The following is a 21,114-nucleotide window of genomic DNA, read 5'->3' on the forward strand; positions in this document are numbered from 1 at the left end:
CCTACTGTGCTGTATTTACATTCATACCCTGCTTTTAAATCAACTAATAATACACAATCATCAATTCATAAGCTTAAGTCTTTCCTGTGGATTGATCAATGAATTCAAAGCTATACCATCTAACAATAGCTCTAATTAAATGCATTATGGTTATTCTCTCTGTGAGAGAAGCTCTGGTGGGAAAAAGACTTTTTATCCCACAATCTTGCCACATAGTGCTTTGAACATTGTGTCAGCAATGACAGACGAATTGAAGAGGAAAGATGAGAAGGATGGAAGAGATGGCAGAGAGATGAGCCGCACGACTCATGTGCTCCCTTTCTAATAGTAATCCATTAGGGTTTTCTTTTTTTCTTTTTTGCAATTAATTTGTGCCGACTTAAATGATTTGTGAGTCTGCATCCACCTCTGATGTGAAAACGTGTCCTCTCCGGGTGCGTTTTGCTGTGAAAGTGAAAATAGCGTGGAAGATTTTCCACAAAGCATATTGATGGTATTGATTATAGAACGCTCCACTGGAGAAGAGATGGCTCACACAGATGTAACCTCAAGAAGCATCTCTGAGGTCATACTATTTCCATGACCTTTAAAGCTGTCTTTTCAAAATATTAATTTGCTTGACGTCTGTTAAAAGCTACATCCTAGAGAAGCAGAGAGTGCATTCCGAGAGCACCTCAATCATCGCCAGATTCTCTTCAATCATACATGTACAACTTGCAGGGTCACAGGGGTAAAACATTTTCTTCCCATTTGAGGAATAACCACACATTAGAAGTCACTTGAACTACTTCAAAACACATGGCTATGAAAGCCTTGAATTATCCACACAAGTTGTAAATATTGAAATATGAAACCAGAAGTGTCTTTGGGATTTAAAAATATAAAAAAATCTTACACCGTATTTACAGACTACTTAAAATAATCAAATTTGTCTCATTTTAATGTGATGACAAGTCATTATTTTTTATGGATGAGTATTTTGAAATACTTAAATGCATAGGTCAGAACTTTGATGCTTTTCCTCTTCTTCCACAGACAAATGATGGACGCAAACGGAATACTACAGGTGTGGGAGGTTCCCTTAGGCTAGGAACCGACAACTCTCAGGCAGGCAGTAATCAATCCCATTCAAAATTAGGAGTTATATGTGTGTGTGTGTTGGAGTGTATGTGCATGCCTTTGTGCAAGTGTGATGACCTGTGAACTTGAACACCCCCCCCCCCTTACTCTCACAAGGGTTGGCAATCGTGCTTAGACTCCACAAAGCGCTGCAGGAAACCATCACAGATTTCAAAAAGAGTCAAAAACACACTTGGATAGCAAGCTGAGCTAACATTTTTCAAAATGCATGAATGCATATTCATTCTAAACCAAATACTGATTGGGTTTGACAAAATTTCATACATTATCGATTCTATAATAATGAGCAAATTTGTTGACGATTGCATCCGATACGCCAAAATGAGCCCTCATCGGTTACAAAGATATCCCGTATCATCCACGGGGGGGGAACAGGCCTCATTAGCCGAAAGCCTCAGCTCATCACTGTCAACTCAGGAAAGACCCCGGGGAGTCTTGTTACCTTGGGAGAGGCTACGAGAAGCTAGCTCCCTCCAATCAGGCTATCATTACTCGAGGTCCAGCCTTCTGTAACAAGTGCCATGTCAATATGTTGGTCAACCTCTAGCAGCCAAGAGTGTCACTTGCCAAGACTGCAGGAGTAATAAGCCATGTCAACCCAAAACTGGTTTACTACCAATTCCAGTCAGCCAGATGTCTCCAGCAGTTTGTACTCATCCAATTCCTATGACATTGTGAAAAAAAAAAATACCACGCTGGCAAAATGGCAAGCGGACTGTAGCTCATTGTAACGGAGTAAAAGTTATTATTTATATTATTCATTACATTCATGTCAAAACAAAAAGTCAATTGCCAAACTACTCTGACCAGAGCATTCCCCCCCCCCAAAAAAGAAATATTGTATAATTGTAGTGAAATAAAGGTAGCTTGTAACCACTCATCTATGCCCGTGTACTGCCCAAGCTATTTTTTTCCAAGTATTGAAGCGATCAAAACATAACCTCTGGCAGAAAATCATTCCTAATGGTACTGTAATGATAACTTTCCTTCCTCTGCTCTGATTCTTCCACTTGTTTTTATTTGGCCTAATAGCAGCTTCATCTCAACAATCAAACTCAATTGAAGAGCAAAATGTGTAGTCCAGGCGTGTTGAGAGCTATTTCTGAGTCCAAAACATGACATTTTCTGTAATATATAAGAAGAGCAAAGGTGAGAAAATGCTGCCATGTTTTAAAACCATTTGTTTGGGCCTTTTTTTGCTCAACGACAGCATCTCAATTTTGGAGTAATTGTAATGTCTACTGGTTAAAAGCTGTCAACAGGGAAAGCACAGAATGGCACATTAATTTCCACCTTGTTTCAAAAGCTGTGTTTACAGACCATCCAAACAAAACAGGTAAAATGGCACAGCTAGTCACAGCATCACTCTGGGGATGCATAATTAAAATGTGCGGGACAAACGCACATGGGCACAAGTGCATGTTTATTTGTTTTTTTCAATGATGGCCATTTAGATTGTTATGTATCATCTGGCATCCATTACTGGTGGCAGCTTTATAAAGCCAGAGATTAAACTCCCAAAGTAATTCCAGGTGGCCTGTCACAGCACAACTGAAATACTTAACCTCACACTTTAAGAGCTCAGTGTTATAATATTACAAACAACTTTCAATATGATGCACAAATGCAATGCAGCTCTAAGAATTGACTGTTGTTTCCGAACATCGGTGATCTGTGCTACAAATGGATTTTTCCAAGTTGATCAGTGAGTGTTTGTAATACTCGAAATGCTTTATTCCAAAGAAGAATCTCACGAGAAGCCAAAATGTTAGTTTATTCATTGCTCGATATTATTGAGTCGTTCCTGTAGGGCATGACTTTCATGTCAGGCATCTTCAGCTGAATAAATCAATAGAATTACCAGCTTGTTGCCGACGGTTTCGTTAATTTTGAAGTAAGCGCATCTTCGAACAGCGCTGAAAAACAGATCTGAGGTCTGTTTCAAGAATAACTGACAGAACATGGAAGAAGAATGACTTGTGGAGAGAACTGCTGGAGCTCTCATAGTAAAGGTCTGTGGTCGGTGCGGTGAGACCAAAATTTGTCAGTTTGGAATTGTAAAGAAAACAAAGCGGAAACCTGTTGTCGTGGGGTTCATTTTTGAGCTCTTGGTGTAGAGAAGGTCCACATTCTGTATCTGGCTACAATGGAGTCACAGCAAACATAGTCAGAAGAGCTCAACCCCACAATAGAGGCACTGTTGTCGTCTTTTATTGCGCAATGGTATGCAAATCAAACCATTCCGAATCAACCTACGGCTATTCTGAAATTGATAAATCCCCACAGTTCTACAATAGCTGCACTAAATAAACCCATCAGTCAATGTCTGACATTTACGGTGAATGAATGAATGAATGATATTGACAGCTGTCTTTGTCTGTGCGGACAAAGTGAGGCAGGTGCAAACAAAACATTTTGATTTTTTTTTCCCCTCTCTCTACTTTTTGGTTAACCATCAACTTTTTTTTTTTTACCACATTTTGGAATAAGAAAAGATCTGAACATTAATTTGATGTGTTCTACTTTTTCTGTACACTAGGACACTGTGTTACATGGCTCTTATGTACTATATATGCTTTAATGCCAAAGCAGTATATAAGTAGAGGTAAGTCCTTTCATTTTACAATTAACTCGCCAGCTTTGCATTTGCATCACCAGCTTTGCATTTGCATCCCCAACAATGTGACGTTTTACAGTCTACTACATGCCACACAAAGGTGACACACCCATTCTGTATGCGTCCCGATAAAGCACTACACAATCTCAAATAATGAGCAGGTAACCTTGTTGTTATTGTTAAGCATCCTTTAGGGGAGGTAGCCCCTTGAAGATTTTCTTTCTTGTAATGAGCCCACTCTGCAGAACGAGTGACAGTGCACAAGGGCCTCATTTTCCATCCAGTTAAAATACCAGACATGTACTGGTTTGACTGGTGGGACTGTTCCAGTGCAGTCTTCCTCATTAACCGACAGCTTCTGTGTCGCATACGCCCACTGAGGGCTGAAGATGGTAGGCAGGCACACACATGCCAATGCTCTTATGCATAAAACCTACTTTTGCATAAATCCTCTCCCCCATTTTGACACCTATTATGGCAATTAACTTCCCCGGGTGAGATAAGAGCTGAATAAAAGAGGCTTACAAGAGATACCTATATGTACAGTAAATGGATACTAGGGAACACTTGAGGGCACACTTAGTGATAGATAGAAAAAAAAAAAAAAAAACAGGTACAAAGTACAACTCGCATCCACACTGGTACCTTCCACCCTCTTATCTGAACAAACTTGGAAATGGTCAAACAGTTACATTTTCAGTCTACCATCTGCATCTCATCATAGCCCCTTTCACGTTGCCTTAAAACAAAATAAGAACATACCTGAACAAAGGTGCAGAAATGCCAAAAGCCAATAAATCCCCTTGGAACGGGCAGGCATCATTCAAAGAAGGAGAAGTCGGAGTATTCCAGACTTTGAATGCGCGTCGTGGTTACACTTAGTTCATCTAAATCCGAACTTGTGAGCCCGAGTTGCTGCTGTCAGGCTTGGTCGAATGAAAGAGTCTCAGAGCCACTCCTCACGGAGAGATGCCCGCTTAAAGTTCAGATGAATTCTCGATGAGGTATCCCACTCGAGACCAAATAGGAGGCTTTCTCCACGCGGCTCGTCACTTCGGACCGGCGACGGCAACTTCACCGCATCCATCGCCTGAGTCCAATCGTCATTTCGCGTAAGTAGGCGATGATCTCATAGAAATGTTGTGGCAAGCACTTTTTAGCGAGGTTTCAATGTGAAGCCTGTGCACGCCAGACTGCTGCAAAAGTGGAAGCGGCGTTGGTTGGGTGAGACGCTTGTGCGTCTGCGTCAGTGCGCACACGAGGAGAAGTGGGCTCGGATTTTACCGCTGCTGCTCAGGAGATTTCACCCTTAACTGTCCACGAGTCCTAATTTGTAGCACTTCAAAAATGCAAATAATTCATAAATGTTTGGTAAAATGTGCTCACTGTGAATATTAAACAATTTCATTCAAGTGCGAGGATGGGGGTTGACTTTTTTTCCTTGTTATTAATGCTTGAAATGACAATTGTTTGCACAATATATCCATATTGCTCAAACGTGTACCTTTTAATCAAATAAACTAATAATTTACGAGTAGTGCTCTCTTAATTGATCACCCCCCCGAGCTGTAATTCAAACCATTTGTGGACCAGCTCATGTTGTAGTGTTGGGGGAAAGGGGTCATCATAATGAGCCAGCCAGCAGCATTGGTTTTTTTTTTTTTCCAAGCTGACCAAAAATCGATTCACTTCTCACCCCCTGACCTCTCAGCATGCCATTGGGGAAATTAGATATGAGTGGAATTGCATTACAGTTGTGATGCTGCTGAACATTTCACGCCACGAAGTGACACATGTTGACGAAACCGTCACGCGCTGAGTCCAAAAAGTACATATTTAAATGAGGAAAGTTATTTTCCCCTGTAACTAGAGCAAATATCCAACAAGCGTTCAGAATATTATTGTCAAAATGTAAGCACGCCCCCTAGAGGATGAAGAGACTCAGTGCGGAAACCATCATGTGCCCACGTCGCCTCAACAACAGGTGCCGCAACAAAAGGTCACGTGAATTCTGACAAATATTTACGCCATTGCTCACATTTCAAAGCAGTGGAATATTTTCCAGGAACAGATGGTGAAAATATTGTGTCACAAAGACATGCCTGTCTTCATGGCAGCACAAAGCATGCAATGGCAAAGCCAGAGACTGAGAACTGTTTTTCACTTCAAAATAGATATCAAGACGACAATTATCGCATACATTTTCACCCTATAATGGAATGTGCACGGTTGTTTGCTTAGCTCATAAATGCAGATAGTTAGGATTAATCGAAGGCAGTCTGCCTTCCCCGTTTCATTTCATATCTGAATCTGTCAGTTCATTTGCTTTTTCAGTTTGCTTCACTCATTCATATCTTTGCCTGTCTGTCATTGCACATCAATGCGGTTTCCCTGGGTCATACAAAGCCCTGTAGAAAAAGAGAAACAACGTTCACGTTCTTCACCCAAATCACAGCAGTGGAATCTGATGCAATAGCTAGCTGCATCTCCTCTTCTCTCTGTCTCTCGAAATGAGCAGCATGGTAGCCAGTCTCATTCCACTCTTTAAAGAATGAAGAGCCTTTCAAGTCCTTACAGTCTCGCTGTTGTGGGGTTTTTTTTCTTCTGGCCGGAGCATAAAGACTCACATTTTTTGAGAGGGAAAAAAATGTTTTTCATCTTGAAAGGAGAAAAAGGGAGATCAAAACTATTTCATCAACCCTGAAAACAAGCTTCAATTTAGATGCAGTTTTTTAAATACTTGCATGCCTGGTAATGGTGCTATAGTATGTCACTTTTTTCAGATTACAAATTAACTTGGAGAAGTAACGTTACAGCACATCTGTCTCTCGAATGAGCGGTATCGGGTTTGAATTCCGTGATTTCCTGTTTTTTTTCCAAGTAGGGTTAGGGTGAAGTCAATGCCACATCATTAGTAGCCTACCATCTCATCCTTTTCTTGCAAAATAATTCATTTACCCTCCAATAATGTTTCAGACCACGTTTTTGTTCTTTGAGTTTGAAATTCTTGTTACATCTATTTTGAAGGGTTCCAATAATCCGTAGAATCATTTTAAAAGCGGACATATTTTTGTGGGGCGTGCCATTGTTGTGCAAATGCTTGTCTCTCCGCACAATGGGGGGGGGGGGGGCCTTTGTTGGCTTTAGACAAAACGCTGGATGTGTCCAGCTGCTTAACTGTTATTAAGTGCTACATTGTCTGTCAGCACATGAAAACAAAGTCCCATTCCTGGAAATTGGGGTCGCCGTTGTAGCTAACAGTGGTCTAGAATTATACTCCCATTACTCTAACCTGGAGCAACACTCTGCTTGGGCATATTTCTGACATTTTCTGTGATCTAATATGACATTGGTTAATGCTTTAAAACCAGTCATTATGTAAATGATGCAGATGGACCCAAATGTTGTCAATGTTAAACAGCTTGTAGTGGACATTACCTTTGTATCCATAGCTGCTGTCTTGGTCTGCTGGAGGTTGCATTTCAGGTTTTGGGGTGATTACGTCACGGTTTCGTCTGTATTTATCTGTTGGGAAATTAATCACATTGTCACTGTCTCTCATTTTTACACACTTTAAAAAATGCATAAATAAAAATCAGCAAACGTGAAGCGAGCAGCAGTTTTGGGATGTAAAAGTGACAGTAACAGTGTCTACTGTAGCTAGGGCTTGTTTGTTTTTAACCGCTAGAGGGCAGTATAACTGCACCGACCAACAGCTGTTTCTGTTTCGAAGGCGTTTTTCTTCCTCATCTTAGAAACAATTTGATGCACCTCTTGTATCGGATCTAAACTGAACGTGTATGCGTGTAGCCGATGCTGAGCTGATTCATGTTTGCTTTCATTATTTAATGTGAAAAAAGCTAGACATTATTTCAACTATAATTAAAGGTTGAACACATCCTAGGTCTAATGGATAATTTGATGAGACACGAGCACATGTACTTGCTCATCGGAACAATTTCTTACCTGACAAAATGTCCACAGCACTGCCGCACCCCACTCGCTCGACACCAATCATGCTGATGAGAATGAATGTGGTGGCAAGTGCCAGCATGATTCCTGGCTCTGCCTTTAATTGGGACTTAATGCACCTGGAAGCAAAGACATTTGAATAATGAGCGAGAAATATGTGGTAACATTTGCAAACAATTTCTACAATTTTTAAGAAGCATTTGCGTAATTACAATGTCACGACGCAAATGCTTCACACCACCAATCCTGCTGCTATGCACCATGCAAAGCCATGCTCTTTGAGGAAGAGGGATGTGCTTCCTTCTAATCCCGCACAGCATGTAGTCAAACTGTGATGCTTTCTTCTTGAGTCTGAGCACGTCCTTACGAAGTGAGAAAATGAAGATTACTGCAGTTTCAGGGTTAACTCCAGTATCTTTGCTTGACCCTGCAAGTATGCCGTAAATCAAACGGTCTACACATTTGAACAAAAATAAGAGCTGCTTTTATCAAGATAGTATTTATTACACAATTGTGCTTTCATACAACTCTGACCAGGTGTCCCTAATGTTGTGGTTGGTGAATTTTAACTCCCAATCCAAGATCAAGTAAAATCTGCATCCTACCCATTTCCACCCGGTCCTTTACAAAGAAACATAACAGCAGAAATAATAAGTCGGTTCTTCTGATCGGCCATCTGTGCTACAAAAAGCCTTGCAACTCTTCCCGTCTGTCCGATGGACAGCCAGATTCCCGGGATGTCTTGGCGCCCACCGCCCACCATCATCATGTGCCACTTGAATTGTTCTGCAAAATGAACGTCCACAGCCAGAACTACAAATATGCCAAAACACTTGAGCAAAAAAGTGTCCACCCATTGACAAGGAGGGACCATCATTGTTTTGGAGGTGTAAGCAATGCCACAAAGTAGCTGTAAGCAGTTTGTATCCATACAAATGTGTTGCATACCACAAACACAAGTGTCGCTATACTCTGGGTCCGGTTAATGAGATTGTGTGGAATCTTGTCAACGAATGTAGCGCTGTGGCATATCAGCATGCTCGACACGTCAATGAAAGAATCTCATAAAGATGCTTTGAGGCGGAAAGAATAATATCCAGCAGCTCTACCATATTCAATATCAATGATATTAATATTCAGGACTACTGTCCCGAAAAAAATCTGCATGTATTATATTGCGTTTTGCAGACTGGCGAAAATTAAATGTGATAGCAACATGATTGCATTATTTTGTAAAATAAAATGCATCATATGGGAAATACAGACAGAAAAATGTCAGAATTATCATAAATACCAGTAGAATTTCTGATATACCTCTCACATGACTCTTATTAATCCGTGCAGGTGTACCTAATACAGTGACCAATAAGAATGGAGCGTTCACACTTCAAAGGCTCCCTGCTGAAGGATATAACAATATCTGTTAGACTCATCTCCTCGCGCATTGGACTGAGGGGGAGAGTCTTCCGATCAAAGGTGACGGGAGAGCTGATTTCCTTCCTCCCTCCGACTGCTGGGGAATAATCACAGCTCACCATCTAACATATTGTCAATAAGAAAGAGCAAAAGCTCCTCTTGTAACACTGCAGACAGATCACAATACTCCAGCGAGCAGCAGAGCGTGACCAGAATCAGCTTCAGGTGCACCCCAACCCCCTCTCCGAGCACGCAACAGCCGATAGATAGCCCATCTTCACTTGCATCCAACCAAGTTTGTGCTTTTGTGCGGGCGCTGATAATATTCCCCACAGAAAATGAGACAGGTTGTACGTAAAAACATGAGTGGCATTTGTAGGATGACATTATTCATCCCACATTGCATGTCTGTACGTTGTAAAATCAAATATCTGGTTTTATAGATGACAGTGGATGGATAAGTCTACACACCCCTGTTCAAATGCCAAGTATTTATGATGTAAAAATAAGAGACCCAGATTCTGTAGATGATTTCAAAACTTTCCCCTCCTTTAATCTGACCAATGACCTGTACAACTTGTTTCAGCTTAATGTCCAGCTCTATGGCACCTTTTATGAGATCCTCGTCTTGGATGATGGAAACCTTCATGGTAGTCTGAACAACCGATAACTTTTTTTTTTTTTAACCAAAGTCCGACTGAATAGGCTGCGAGGTGTGACGTCTGAAAGCATCACCGGAGTACAGAAAGGCAGCAGGGGGCAGAACAAGGAAGTATGATTCACTGATAATTGAAGCTGGAAGAGGAGCTGCTGTGAGAAGGCAAAGCCTTGTTCAATTGAGACAAATTCAAATGTTTGATTTGAGCAAAAATTTACGAGGCGAACTGTCAATCAAAAACTGCAAAACAACAAACAGGTGGTACTTCCCTCTTTGTATTTTGTCCAGGAATGGAGGGTGACAGATACACGTTTTCATCACTGTCACGACACGTATTGGGAGTTATCAGAACAAGACAAACGGTGTAACAAGTATGATAGGCTTCATCTGGGGCTTTGTCAGAGCTCAGTAACAAGTCATAGTCAGCTCAGCAGCCATTGTGGAGGAGGGAAATCTAGCCTGAGGGGTGAGATGATCCGATGAACCGGCCCCAAGGGGCACTGACCTCTGGTCCCAGAAGATGAATGACCCAATATGTCAGCAGCAGATCCCAGTATAAATACAGCCTATATGAGGTGAGATGAATCTGGAGATTTTGCTGGAAATAGGAAGGAATGTGAGTGATTCACAATCACAAGCAATCTGCCTTTAAGCACAGAGTATTTTGCATTTAGAAATGGATTGATGGATGGGTGGAAACATTTGTGGATTTATGAGTCAACAGTTGCGTTGCCAGTATTGCGTGGGAGCATTGGGGATGGGGGTAGCAGGATGTGTTCCGATGAGTCTGGATTAGTTTGAATGCAATTCCAACACTTCCAAAAACCTAATCCCTTTTGGGTTTTCAAGACCACTGAAGGATTTCCTATATCAGAAGTTGAAAAAAGCAACCGAATAATAACCCTGAGAGAGATGGGGATCTTGATGAAGTTAGTATAATTTTTTTTAATGAATTAGAATATTCAAAGGTTCAAAACAAAATGGCCTCATTTCCTTAAGCGTGAACCTTAAACATGAAGACATGCTGTGAAACATTTTTTTAACCCTGTGAAAATTAACCAAACTTTAATTTTCTGAACAAAAATACTGATAAATACTCTAGGCATAGTTAAACATGATATCAGATATTATTTTGGAAAAATGGAGTTTTGTGGAAATGCTTTGTCACTTTGTGCACAAAACAACCAGAATAAATCTGAATTAACAGGCAGGAAAAAAAAATCACATATAATAATAATAATAATAAAGAGGCAACTCTAAAAAGAAAGACTCGCAACTTCACAACTTACCCTCCCAGGTGATTCCTCCAATATTACAGCTCCATTCATCAGTATAACCGAATTTGCCAGTGTGCTTCTTTCAGGCATTCAAGCATTGAAGCATGAGAGTTGAAGGAGAAAAAGCAAGAAGACCTGCAAAAAGATGAGCAGGAAAATCAAAAGGAGTTGGCCATACTGAATGAAAATCCTTCCTAATCCATCTGTGATCCAAGAGGCGCTATCGGATGGGGTGCATACAAATTGCAAAGCTACCTCTGCAGCAACGTAGGTCCGCTTTTTCCTCAGGGTCCTAAGGCTGCACATTTAGAGAGCAGATTCTGTGGCACTAGAAACATGTTAGCTTCTGTTGTGGCTTGAACATTTTCAATTCAATCTAATGAAAAAAAATATGTATACAATAAGCCCGCTGGCATTTCTCACATTGTTGTTTTCTCATTTGCGTTTCATCATGGGTTTAACAATTACAGTTTTGCATATTGGTGTTTATCTACAGATAAAGATGGTGTATGTTTGTTTTTTTCCTGGTTTCCTGCAGCCACTGTTTTAATATGGATAGCCACCGCTGCACAGACTGCAGAAATGTATCCCACTGTGTTCTGCAACAAAACAATCTTGCCACTGTCTTTTTCACCAAATTAAACTGAATTCATTTCTTTCCTTACCGCTTTGTTTCCAATTGCACTGACAAAAACATACTCAGGTTATACGCTGCACAGCGATCACAGATTAAAAGCCAGACCTTTTATAGATTTCCTCGTCTACATGTGGGTTTGACCACGGAATGATATTTTTCTAAGTTTTCTTTTTCATGTTGGGTTTTTGCTCTCCTCCCCGATATACTAAATTGACTGAATCACTTTATAATTGATTGGGGTATTTTCTTATCTTCTAGATTTTTTTGAGGAAAACTTGGCCACGATGAATGATAAATGCATCCTCTGCTGTGTAATGATGTGTGCAACAAAAGAGAAGAATTGATCTGAAAATGCACTTCGATCTAACCTCACACGCACGCGCACGCGCACGTGCACACAATTGATGGGCTGAAATGCGGAGAATGCTGTCTTTTTCATATTGTCACATTCTCAGAAGCCATTGAGCAAAAAAAAAAACAGTCTGGCCGACTGATGATTCAAGTAAACTGGGTTTTTTTTTAATAGCAGGTTGAGAAGCATTCAAGTGTGCTAAATAGATTTCCCATAAATTACCACAGAAAATAACTGCATTTAATAAATACCGACTTAGATGCTGCTAAATTGTTTCATTATTCTCTAGTTTGAACAGTATTTGTATGAACACGTTTTGCCTTAAATTCCTTCATCTCATTCAGCAGTCCAGTTTTGAATTAACCTGAAGTCAATACCACGGCCATCTATCATTCTTGCTGGAGTGGGCTCGAGAGTTTGCTATTGGACAGATAATCATCTCCTGAGGAAAGAGGCTTTTCTTTTGCAAGACTCTCGCTTAACTGGTTTGAACTGCGTGACTATTTTTGTTTGATCACAGGGCGAAAAATGAGCAAGCCGTGACGGTTTAGCATAGTTTGGCTGCCCACAAATACTCTGGCTGGGCCCGGATTCTCTCACCCCATGAATGTAAAATGTACAGAAGGTCATGACGAGCCTGCTACTTTGACAAATAACCCAAAACCAAGTAAAAAATGTCATTTATTTGTCTGTCTACACTACACCTGGTACCTTACTAATTCATCATTTCAAATTGTTTCCATGAGGCAGGGGAAAGTATTCCACCAAGTGGATGTGTGATCTTTCTCTCATAGTTTTAAGTTTGATTTGCTTCCATATTTATATGGTAATATTCAAATTCCTATTTCCACTTCCCCTGCTTTGGTTGTGTTGACTGACACTTCTGCATCTACACAAGAAGCCAAACAAAGCCATTTTTATGGATGGGTCATTATACAAGAGCTGCATGGGGAATCAGTAAGAATGCAATTCAGGTGTCATTGCCCCCTTTGTAATGCGTTTCGTCTTCAGGAATTCATTTTCTCCACAGCTTCACTTGAAAATGGCATTCTGACACCATTTACATGGAAATCACTTTGCCTCTTCATCTCTAATAGCGGCCTATGTGCAGACAGGACCTCAGAGACATGGCCTATTAATAAGAGGAGGAAGAACGAAAGTAAGCGATGGAGTTTTCAAGGCAAAAGTCAAGGTCTGGGCGAGGATGAAGGAAATATTTAAATGTTATGTTTGTTAAGCATGGACAGAATCCCCTCTCTTTCACTTTGGTGTTCTTTCTCAAACACACGTGTGAGCCCAGGCATGCAAATATGATCAGGATATAGAAGAAAAAGGTTTTTATAGGATATTCTACAGGTTAATGACAAGGGTGTGATACCGTTTATTGATTGACGCACCAATAGCTTTTACTTTATGTTATGTGAAAATAACCGTGTGAAGTGTCTATTTCTAAAAGCGAGGGGGAAAAAAAAATATTTGTCTGGATTAATACTGCCTCCACATGGCACTACTGCAGCACTGCTCGGTAAAATACTGTACCTGATTTAAGTCATGCATAACACTGTACCTGTTTTAATCAACATCATAATCATGCAATGGTTGGCTGGATACATTTTTGTCAGCGAATACTAACTGACTTTGTAACTGATGTTAATTACGAAGCAGTTTTAATGACGCAACATGCAAAAATAGGGATTGAAATAAAATATGAAACAAACCATGAACCTTCTTGTTATAATCTTTATGTTGCGCCAAAAACAAATATTCTTCTTCTGTAAAATAATGGAGAGGGAATCCGGATAGGGCAACAGCAGAACGTTAGTATTTTAACTCCAGCAAGTATTGCATCAAATAGATTGTCATAATAATTTGAATTGGAAACTTGTAAACATTTAACAATTCTGAATAAGACAGCAGTTACTGTCAAATAACTGCCTAACCCATAGACCATTTCTCTACCAAATGAGTAAATGAAAGTGCTTTGTTTTTATACAAAATGTTTTTGTTGTTCCACATTATGTATTTATTGGGAGAGAAAAAAAATGTCAATTATGGAACTACAGACGAAGCGTGTCGGGACCGCGTCATGACGTCATGACGCACAGCGTGACGCGTGACGTACGAAAAAGGATAAACAAAAAAGGAAGGAAGCCTTCGGCCATACAATCGCGGCAAAATCGGTTCAAAATTTTAGCCCGTGAGCTGCAATTAGCCGCTACGTGCACCCTTTTGTTGTCTCATTAGGCAGCATTTGGTGTTAGCAATCATGGACGATGCAATCATATTTCGTATGAGTGCGTTTTCCGAGCAAGGAGGGAGGAAATACATGGAGGATGTTGTCGAGATCAGAATCGAGTATGAGCCGACGTCGGCGGCTAGCGAAGACTACACAAAGTCACACGGACATGTGGGACAGGACAACGCGGAGAGCGACTCGCCAAAACCCAGCGAAAGCGAGCTTCAAGCGAAAAATTCGGCGCCCGAGCCCGGCCCGGTTTCTGCGATGTGGGTTGAGAGCCTGTCCGGTAAGGACACCGGCGACCACGGCGCGCCGCTATCAGACGAAAAAGTCGAGGAGCGCCTTGTGGACACTCGGAGATCCGTGGCGTTTTTCGCCGTGTTCGATGGTCACGGCGGCCGGGAAGCAGCCCATTTCGCCAGGGAACATTTGTGGGATTTATTAAAAAGACAGAGGGGGTTTTGGTCAAAGGATCATTCGGAAGTATGCGCGGCTCTCCGGAAAGGATTCATCGCCTGCCACCATGCAATGTGGAAACAACTACGTAAGCCTTGCCTTATATTTTGTTCATGTGGGCGGTCATGCCTTAAACATCAACCGAGGCAGGAGCTTATCCAGCTCAGCTGGTTATATGACACTATAGAAAACACCGATGCCACTTGGGTGTGTTTTAATGATTAGAGAACGTCCGCACACCGCACAATACAGAACAGTCCAGAACAATGGGCAATAAAAATATGCACCCAATTGTTTACCATTTTGACTATTAACCTATCTGTTTAGTCAGATCTGTTCTTTTGGAGAAACCAGTAACCACACTCAGATGAGAGCTGTCCATGAGAATAGCATTCGGTCTTCTTAGTGGGAGTTTTCCTTGTGTCGTCACTTCATAGTCGTCTTTTGCAGGTTGACCTGATAATCAGATTTTCCAAACCAATTTCTGAATTGACTTCTGCTTTAAGCGATTATTAAAATGCATGAGAATATCGACATTTGCATTGCAATGCACGTAAGAATAAGTCATTTTGCCTTTTTTTTTTTATTTTATTTGCAGCGGAATGGCCTAAAACAATAACAGGCCTGCCCAGTACGTCTGGCACCACAGCCAGTGTGATTGTGATCCGTGGCGTTCATATGTATGTTGCTCATGTGGGAGATTCAGCAGTAGTGGTTGGAGTGAAAGAAAATGAATCGGATATCACACTTCAAGCGCTGGAAGTCACACAAGACCATAAACCTGAACTACCGAAAGAGAAGGAAAGAATCGAGCGATTGGGTGGAAGGTGAGTGGGGCGGGATGGTTTATTTCGCAGGATTCAATACTTTTTGTCATCTCACATAAGTAGTAGCAGTTGTTTAATTCAGAAGGATTTTGATTTTCTGGCGCCAAATGCTTATTGTCCCCTGTGTGACATGCTATTATTCTCTTGACTGCAGTGTAATGAAGAAGTCCGGGGTGAACCGCGTTGTGTGGAAGAGACCCCGACTTACCCACAACGGGCCGGTGAGGAGAAGCACGGTCATCGACCAGATCCCCTTCTTGGCAGTGGCACGATCGCTTGGTAAAGCCACTCACCCGCTTAACACCGCTGCAGTTTATGTGACGCGCTATGACGTTAATGACACATTTTATTCTCTGTTGAAAGGCGATTTATGGAGCTACGATTTCTACAGCGGAGAGTTTGTGGTGTCGCCGGAGCCCGATACCACAGTGATGACCCTCGACCCCAAACGACATCGCTACATTATTCTTGGCAGTGACGGTTTATGGAACATGATGCCTCCGAAGAATGCCGTCAATATGTGTTATAGCCATGACAAAATGGTGGTGCGTAGTTAATCAAAATATCCCATAGCATTTGTTAGCGCGGTAGCTCTTTTAACTGTAATTGCAATTTTCTTTTTGCTATTTAGGGGCCGAAAGGAATGTCTTGCGCCTGCCGCTTGGGATGCACCGCGCTACTCTTTTGGAAAGAGCGCATGCTTCGCGCTGACAACACAACAGTGATTGTACTGGCGCTGCAGGAGCGCGGCGGCCCTACTATCCCGACGCATCGAGACGAAATTAGGGTGGATATGGCTCAAGGAATTGACCACATTCCCTTCCCGGGAACCCCTTATAACGTATATGAGGTTCCAAAGGTCAGTGAACTTAAGTTCATCCAAACTGAACCATTGAGACCGGGGGCTGTTTCAAGAATATTTTGTTGGATTATTCGCCACCTTTCCTTGTGTCGCTTTTTAAAAAAAAAAAAAACATCAATATGCTATTATGCTAGCTTCAGAGACGCAAGTTCAAAGAAGATTTTCTCAGTGGGAACAGTGGTTCATCATATCATTCTTTTGTTTTCGGGGCCAACAGGCGGAGCGTGAAGATGGCATGTTTCATGAAGAAGATGAGATATATGGAGAAGAACATGAGGGATGGACGTGCCTGGAGTGGTAGTCAGGTGAATGCTCATAAAACGGTGTCAAACTATCAGTGTCCAAGCTAGAGTAGCCATTAGCATATGCACTATTATTTACGAATCAAAATCAAATCGCCCTTGAAGTTGGTTCGTCGTCTCCAATTAAAAACAAACAAAACTTATTCAGCCGATTGGCATACTTAAAATTTCATCTTGGATTCCAAAATATGATTTCCTTCAGATCATGGTCAGAAAAATATGGCTTGTTCTTTTAGGTTTCCCTCCATCTCATTATTGAATTTAAAATGATAAGTTATTTGTATGGTCTTTTTTGAGTAATAGAATTCAATGTTGTTGTTGTTTTTTATCATGTTCTTGTCGCTGCTTTTTTCAGCGGCATGAAGCAGAGAATGCTTCCTGTCTACATCCTACAGACTTTGGAGCAGGCATTTGGGATGTATGAGACAGCTTTCCTTGCCAGCTCGCATGTCTTGCCTAACGTAGACTCCCCGCTGTCCCCCTTAGACGGGCCGCTGAATGTGTTCCAAAAACGGGACTCCCGGACTTCTGAGTCGCTCTTCGGACGTTGCTCCTGATGTCGTCGATCGGTGTGGTCAATCCCAGAATGAAAGTTTGCCTCATAAGACTCTTTGCAGCAAAAGCGAACAACGGTGCGATATTCACAAGCGAGAGAGCGACAACACGGCCGTGCCACAGCAGCACCAGGCTTTCTTGCGTGTGTACTAAGTGGACAAGCGTCTTTGGACATGTTTTGACTTTATTTGTAAATATATGGGGAACGATGAGATTTTCAGTCCGCTTGCTTTTTATAATTTGATCATTTGGCTAGACTCCCCGCCCCACCTTTAAATTTGAGTGTTTACGGATCTTGTAGTCGTTGTCTATTTTCGTACTTATACATACATGAATATAATGACAATAGTATATATCGACGGGATATTTTGATGGGTAAAAGTTTCACCAGTCATTTAGAAGGATTTTCCGCTTTAGAAATCAAAGTCTATTATAGAATTGTTGGGATTTTATCCATTTTTTTTTATCAAATGTGTCTAAAATTCAGACCAGTCTTCAGCAGGACCCAGACATTCTGCTGCGGATATTTAAATTTTCCCCTCAGTACTGCAAAACTATTTTAATGCCCCGTGAGCCTCGTGAATCGTGGGAGCGATTTCCGGGTGGGTTTTGCTGCTTAATTCATATTCGCAATATTCATCAGAATACCGTGTTTCCACGATTGGGGATTATAATCATTTCGAAAAAAAAAAAAAAGAGTCTCGGAAAGAAATCCAATTAGATTTGTCTTAACACGTTTGTGCTCTCCACCAGTGTCTGGTCATCTTCCCCTGTTGTTTTAATGGGTACATATAAGCTATTTAAACTATCTACACTCGGCTAATGAGTTTCAATGACCTCTTGTGTACATTTGTAGTAGATTTGTGTCTTAATCCACCCCAATATGGTATTGGCTTAGAATGAGTACTCATTATTGCATCAATTCCAACTTGATGTGGCAGCTGAATTGTTTTAGTTGATTCCGTTGCCTTTTTTGTTACATGAATTGTTGCCTTAGCACAAAGAAGTTGGTGCTTTTCATACAAAGGATCAAGATATGTAAGATGTTCCCTGATACTTTGACCTGTGGTTTGTTTTATTTATCGTGCACCTTCAATTTTCCACACCGACATCACAGGACATGAACTTTTGGGCTGTGACATGGAATCTCCTACTACAGCTGAAGGCATTTTTTTTTTCTTTTGTACAGTACGTCATTATGCAATAGGAGTTTGTACAGTACATTATTATGCAAAGTAATTGGATTTCCAGAAGTATGGCATGCTCAGATCAATTCTGTGTTCTGAAGTTTCCAGGACTAATGGATGTTAATGGACGTGCTGTGTTTTGACAATTGCAACACTTTGGTTTTCCTATCACCACCACTTCTCAGGACTAACTGTGTGAGGTACATTCTTCAAAAGTGACTGGATATACACGCTCTGTGTTGTAATAAAGTTTCCATTTTACAATTGGAACTTTTGGGTTTGATGAGAGGGTTTCACTGCCTGACACTTGCAAATATGTCTTCTACCAGTAGATGGCAGTAGTTATGGATATAAAAAAAAAAAAAGGTTTCATCTTTAACAAAACGCCAGTTTTTAGCTGAGCTTCACTGGTATCACTTTTTTAGTTTTAGTGAACCCTTCTACTACCCACTCTTGATTAACACTAAATGGGATATTTGATTTTTATTGATCACACAGTGAGTTGAGCAATATGGCAACATATGTCTTGTATATGAAGGGGACCAGAAAAAATATACCTACATGCATTAACACTTTTAAGCTTATGTTAATTTAAGGGGATGCAGGGGGCCACTTACGTGGCGTTATCTACTCGTCCTAGAAATTCATTGTTTTTCCTGCGGGTAAAACAAAGCTGAAAATACTTCATCCGTTTTTAACAATTGTTTTTACTGAAGCCACTGCCAAGTGGATCTGAGAGGTTCCAATAGCTAAAAAGTGAGAAAACGCTATCTGCCAGTGTTTTCAAACTTTGCCTCAAAATGTTTTGAAATGTTTACCATTTATTTCCATTGCAAACATACGGGACAAAGATTACAAAGTGTCGGTAGTGGTGTCTGGCCTTGAATATTTCATGCACTGTCGGCCCAACATCTGCTGACCTACCTGGCACGCAACTACCCACTCTTGCTGCATAAACTGTCACTCTTCATTAGCCGACACATCATCGCCGGTGTCTCCCACTTGTCTCGCGACTCTTCTGCTCCTATTCCTAACAAATATGCATCTACAGCAAAGCGTGTGGGAGTTACTTTAACACTTAATGTTTTTTTGCATAACTTCATTCCCACCTGCTTTCAACTCCCACTCGCACTTTTCAACTCAACACGGATGTGCCGCTTTCCGTCTCGCCCGCATCCTTAGGCGGAGCCTCGGATCTCCCCACGTCCGACAGTATCAGTGATGTTTCAACAGGGTTTTAATGGTCTGTCGTCTGGCGCACTGGGGAGGCTGTGGGGTAAGTACTCAAAGGAGCAAGACCTCTCAGTATAATGGGAGATGACGTGACCTTGTTTCCTCTCTCGCCTTGATCGAAGCAGTCTCCTTGATTTCAAATGTGATTTGGAAATAATGGCTCTTGGAAAGGAGTTCCCCACAAAGTTTCGTGATCCTCTTGTCAGCCGTTTTTGGCTGGCTTCATTGGACTCACATTTATGAGCTGATCCTAATGACAGCAACAAATAAGGGGAACTTGTGGCACAACATGGGCTCTGCTTGCTCCAAACTATCATCTGTATGTATTCTTTGATCATGTGGACATTTGCAGTATAATGAATATGGTAAACATGATCTCTGACATTCAAAGCTGAGCATTAGCTGAGTCTGGACCAAATGGTGATGTGGAAAATGTGGAAACTTTGAGGTCATGACATGATCTAGACTTAGGGTCAGTGTAATAAGCTTACTGAATTAACACTTTAGAGGTGACAGTTCGCTCTTTGCATCCAAGCTGCCTGTGAATCCGTCTTTAAAGTAACTGTGAGCCATTTTGCTCACGATACATGCTATGTGTTTAAGGGTATAACCCACACCTTTCAATTGATTTGAGAAAATTAAACGACTGTTTAAGTTCGAACTTGGATTTATTAACATGTGAAGAAATTGACAATAAAGTGGACTTTGACTTTGACTTGACTTTGATCGTGACATCAATTTGTATACTTTGACGTTGGCATTACCGGATTAATAACGGCCCTTTTTTAATATTGAAATGTTGACGTATTTCAGCCGACATTGGAATCCGTGCCAAACATACTAAGAAACAAAACATTCTGAGAAACCTCAGTGGTAATTACATTCTTCCGTCAAATGGGAGCTGTGACCTAAAGATCTCATTTTGGGACTGGATTTAAAGGGTTGCTCAGGTTAAGAACCTTAACTGCCCGTAAATCGCTCGATAGACCAACAATGAAGGAAATACTTTGACCGAGGGGATGTAGATTGTACTTATATGCGTAGGATGAAAGCAGAATCGCGCATGTTTTTGTGCTAGGTTAAGTTAAAAGCTCTGTTTCTTAAGTCAATGGATCAAAAAAAAAATGCGTGGACTAGTTCCTGAGCAGAAGCCGAGATGGTTAAAAGTATGAGGGTAAGGTTGATAGAAAATGTTTTATTGATATGCTGAAATGAAAATTGGTTAATTGAGTGACACCGCTGGACCTTTGTTGAGTCTCAATAGACTTTCTGTAAAGTGTGGTGCCACTGTGCAAAATGTCACTTGCGATACAGCAATTCTGTTGTTCTGTTCACGGCAGTATGTAGTAAATAATCCTCAGCCATGGTCTTGTTCCAGCCGGAC

At 41.1% G+C, this 21,114-nt stretch overlaps 2 protein-coding genes and 1 long non-coding RNA gene across 4 annotated transcripts in view; 1 reads left to right on the forward strand and 2 right to left on the reverse strand.

Moving 5' to 3' along the window:
- Nucleotides 1–4,892, reverse strand: part of LOC147043610 (roundabout homolog 1-like) — a 42,472-nt gene extending 37,580 nt beyond the window's left edge. Inside the window, exon 1 of the mRNA XM_085935531.1 lies at nucleotides 4,520–4,892. Coding sequence (XP_085791657.1) covers nucleotides 4,520–4,580 — 61 coding nt within the window. The 5' untranslated portion in view covers nucleotides 4,581–4,892. The remainder of the gene's footprint in view (nucleotides 1–4,519) is intronic.
- A 2,252-nt stretch (nucleotides 4,893–7,144) lies between these two features.
- Nucleotides 7,145–8,090, reverse strand: LOC147043611 (uncharacterized). Its single transcript, XR_015068628.1, has 3 exons — nucleotides 7,942–8,090; nucleotides 7,724–7,848; nucleotides 7,145–7,282 (listed from the first exon to the last, which is right to left on the reverse strand). It is a non-coding gene; the product is annotated as an uncharacterized LOC147043611 (long non-coding RNA).
- A 6,070-nt stretch (nucleotides 8,091–14,160) lies between these two features.
- On the forward strand, nucleotides 14,161–17,429 carry ppm1db (protein phosphatase, Mg2+/Mn2+ dependent, 1Db). Of its 2 annotated transcripts, none has more exons than XM_085936660.1 (7): nucleotides 14,161–14,852; nucleotides 15,363–15,591; nucleotides 15,746–15,870; nucleotides 15,955–16,136; nucleotides 16,223–16,450; nucleotides 16,671–16,758; nucleotides 17,242–17,429. In XM_085936660.1, exons 1-6 carry the CDS (start codon nucleotides 14,336–14,338, stop codon nucleotides 16,752–16,754), a joined length of 1,365 nt encoding a protein of 454 aa, XP_085792786.1. In that variant the 5' UTR covers nucleotides 14,161–14,335; the 3' UTR covers nucleotides 16,755–16,758; nucleotides 17,242–17,429. The 2 variants fall into 2 exon arrangements, with proteins under 2 accessions (XP_085792786.1, XP_085792785.1); XM_085936659.1 differs by having other exon boundaries at nucleotides 14,162–14,852; nucleotides 17,111–17,429.
- The last annotated feature ends 3,685 nt before the right edge of the window (nucleotides 17,430–21,114 follow it).

The sequence above is a fragment of the Syngnathus leptorhynchus genome, chromosome 17 (genome assembly GCF_054491065.1).
Source record: "Syngnathus leptorhynchus isolate UIUO chromosome 17, UIUO_Slep, whole genome shotgun sequence".
NCBI lineage: Eukaryota > Metazoa > Chordata > Actinopteri > Syngnathiformes > Syngnathidae > Syngnathus > Syngnathus leptorhynchus.

Excerpts from the sequence above, each read along its gene's own strand:
- ppm1db (XM_085936660.1), top strand. The coding sequence starts at position 14,336 with ATGGACGATGCAATCATATTTCGTATGAGTGCGTTTTCCGAGCAAGGA. Across the intron at positions 14,853-15,362 it reads TGCAATGTGGAAACAACTAC|CGGAATGGCCTAAAACAATA; the intron begins GTAAGCCTTGCC and ends TTTTATTTGCAG. Across the intron at positions 16,137-16,222 it reads ATAGCCATGACAAAATGGTG|GGGCCGAAAGGAATGTCTTG; the intron begins GTGCGTAGTTAA and ends TTTGCTATTTAG.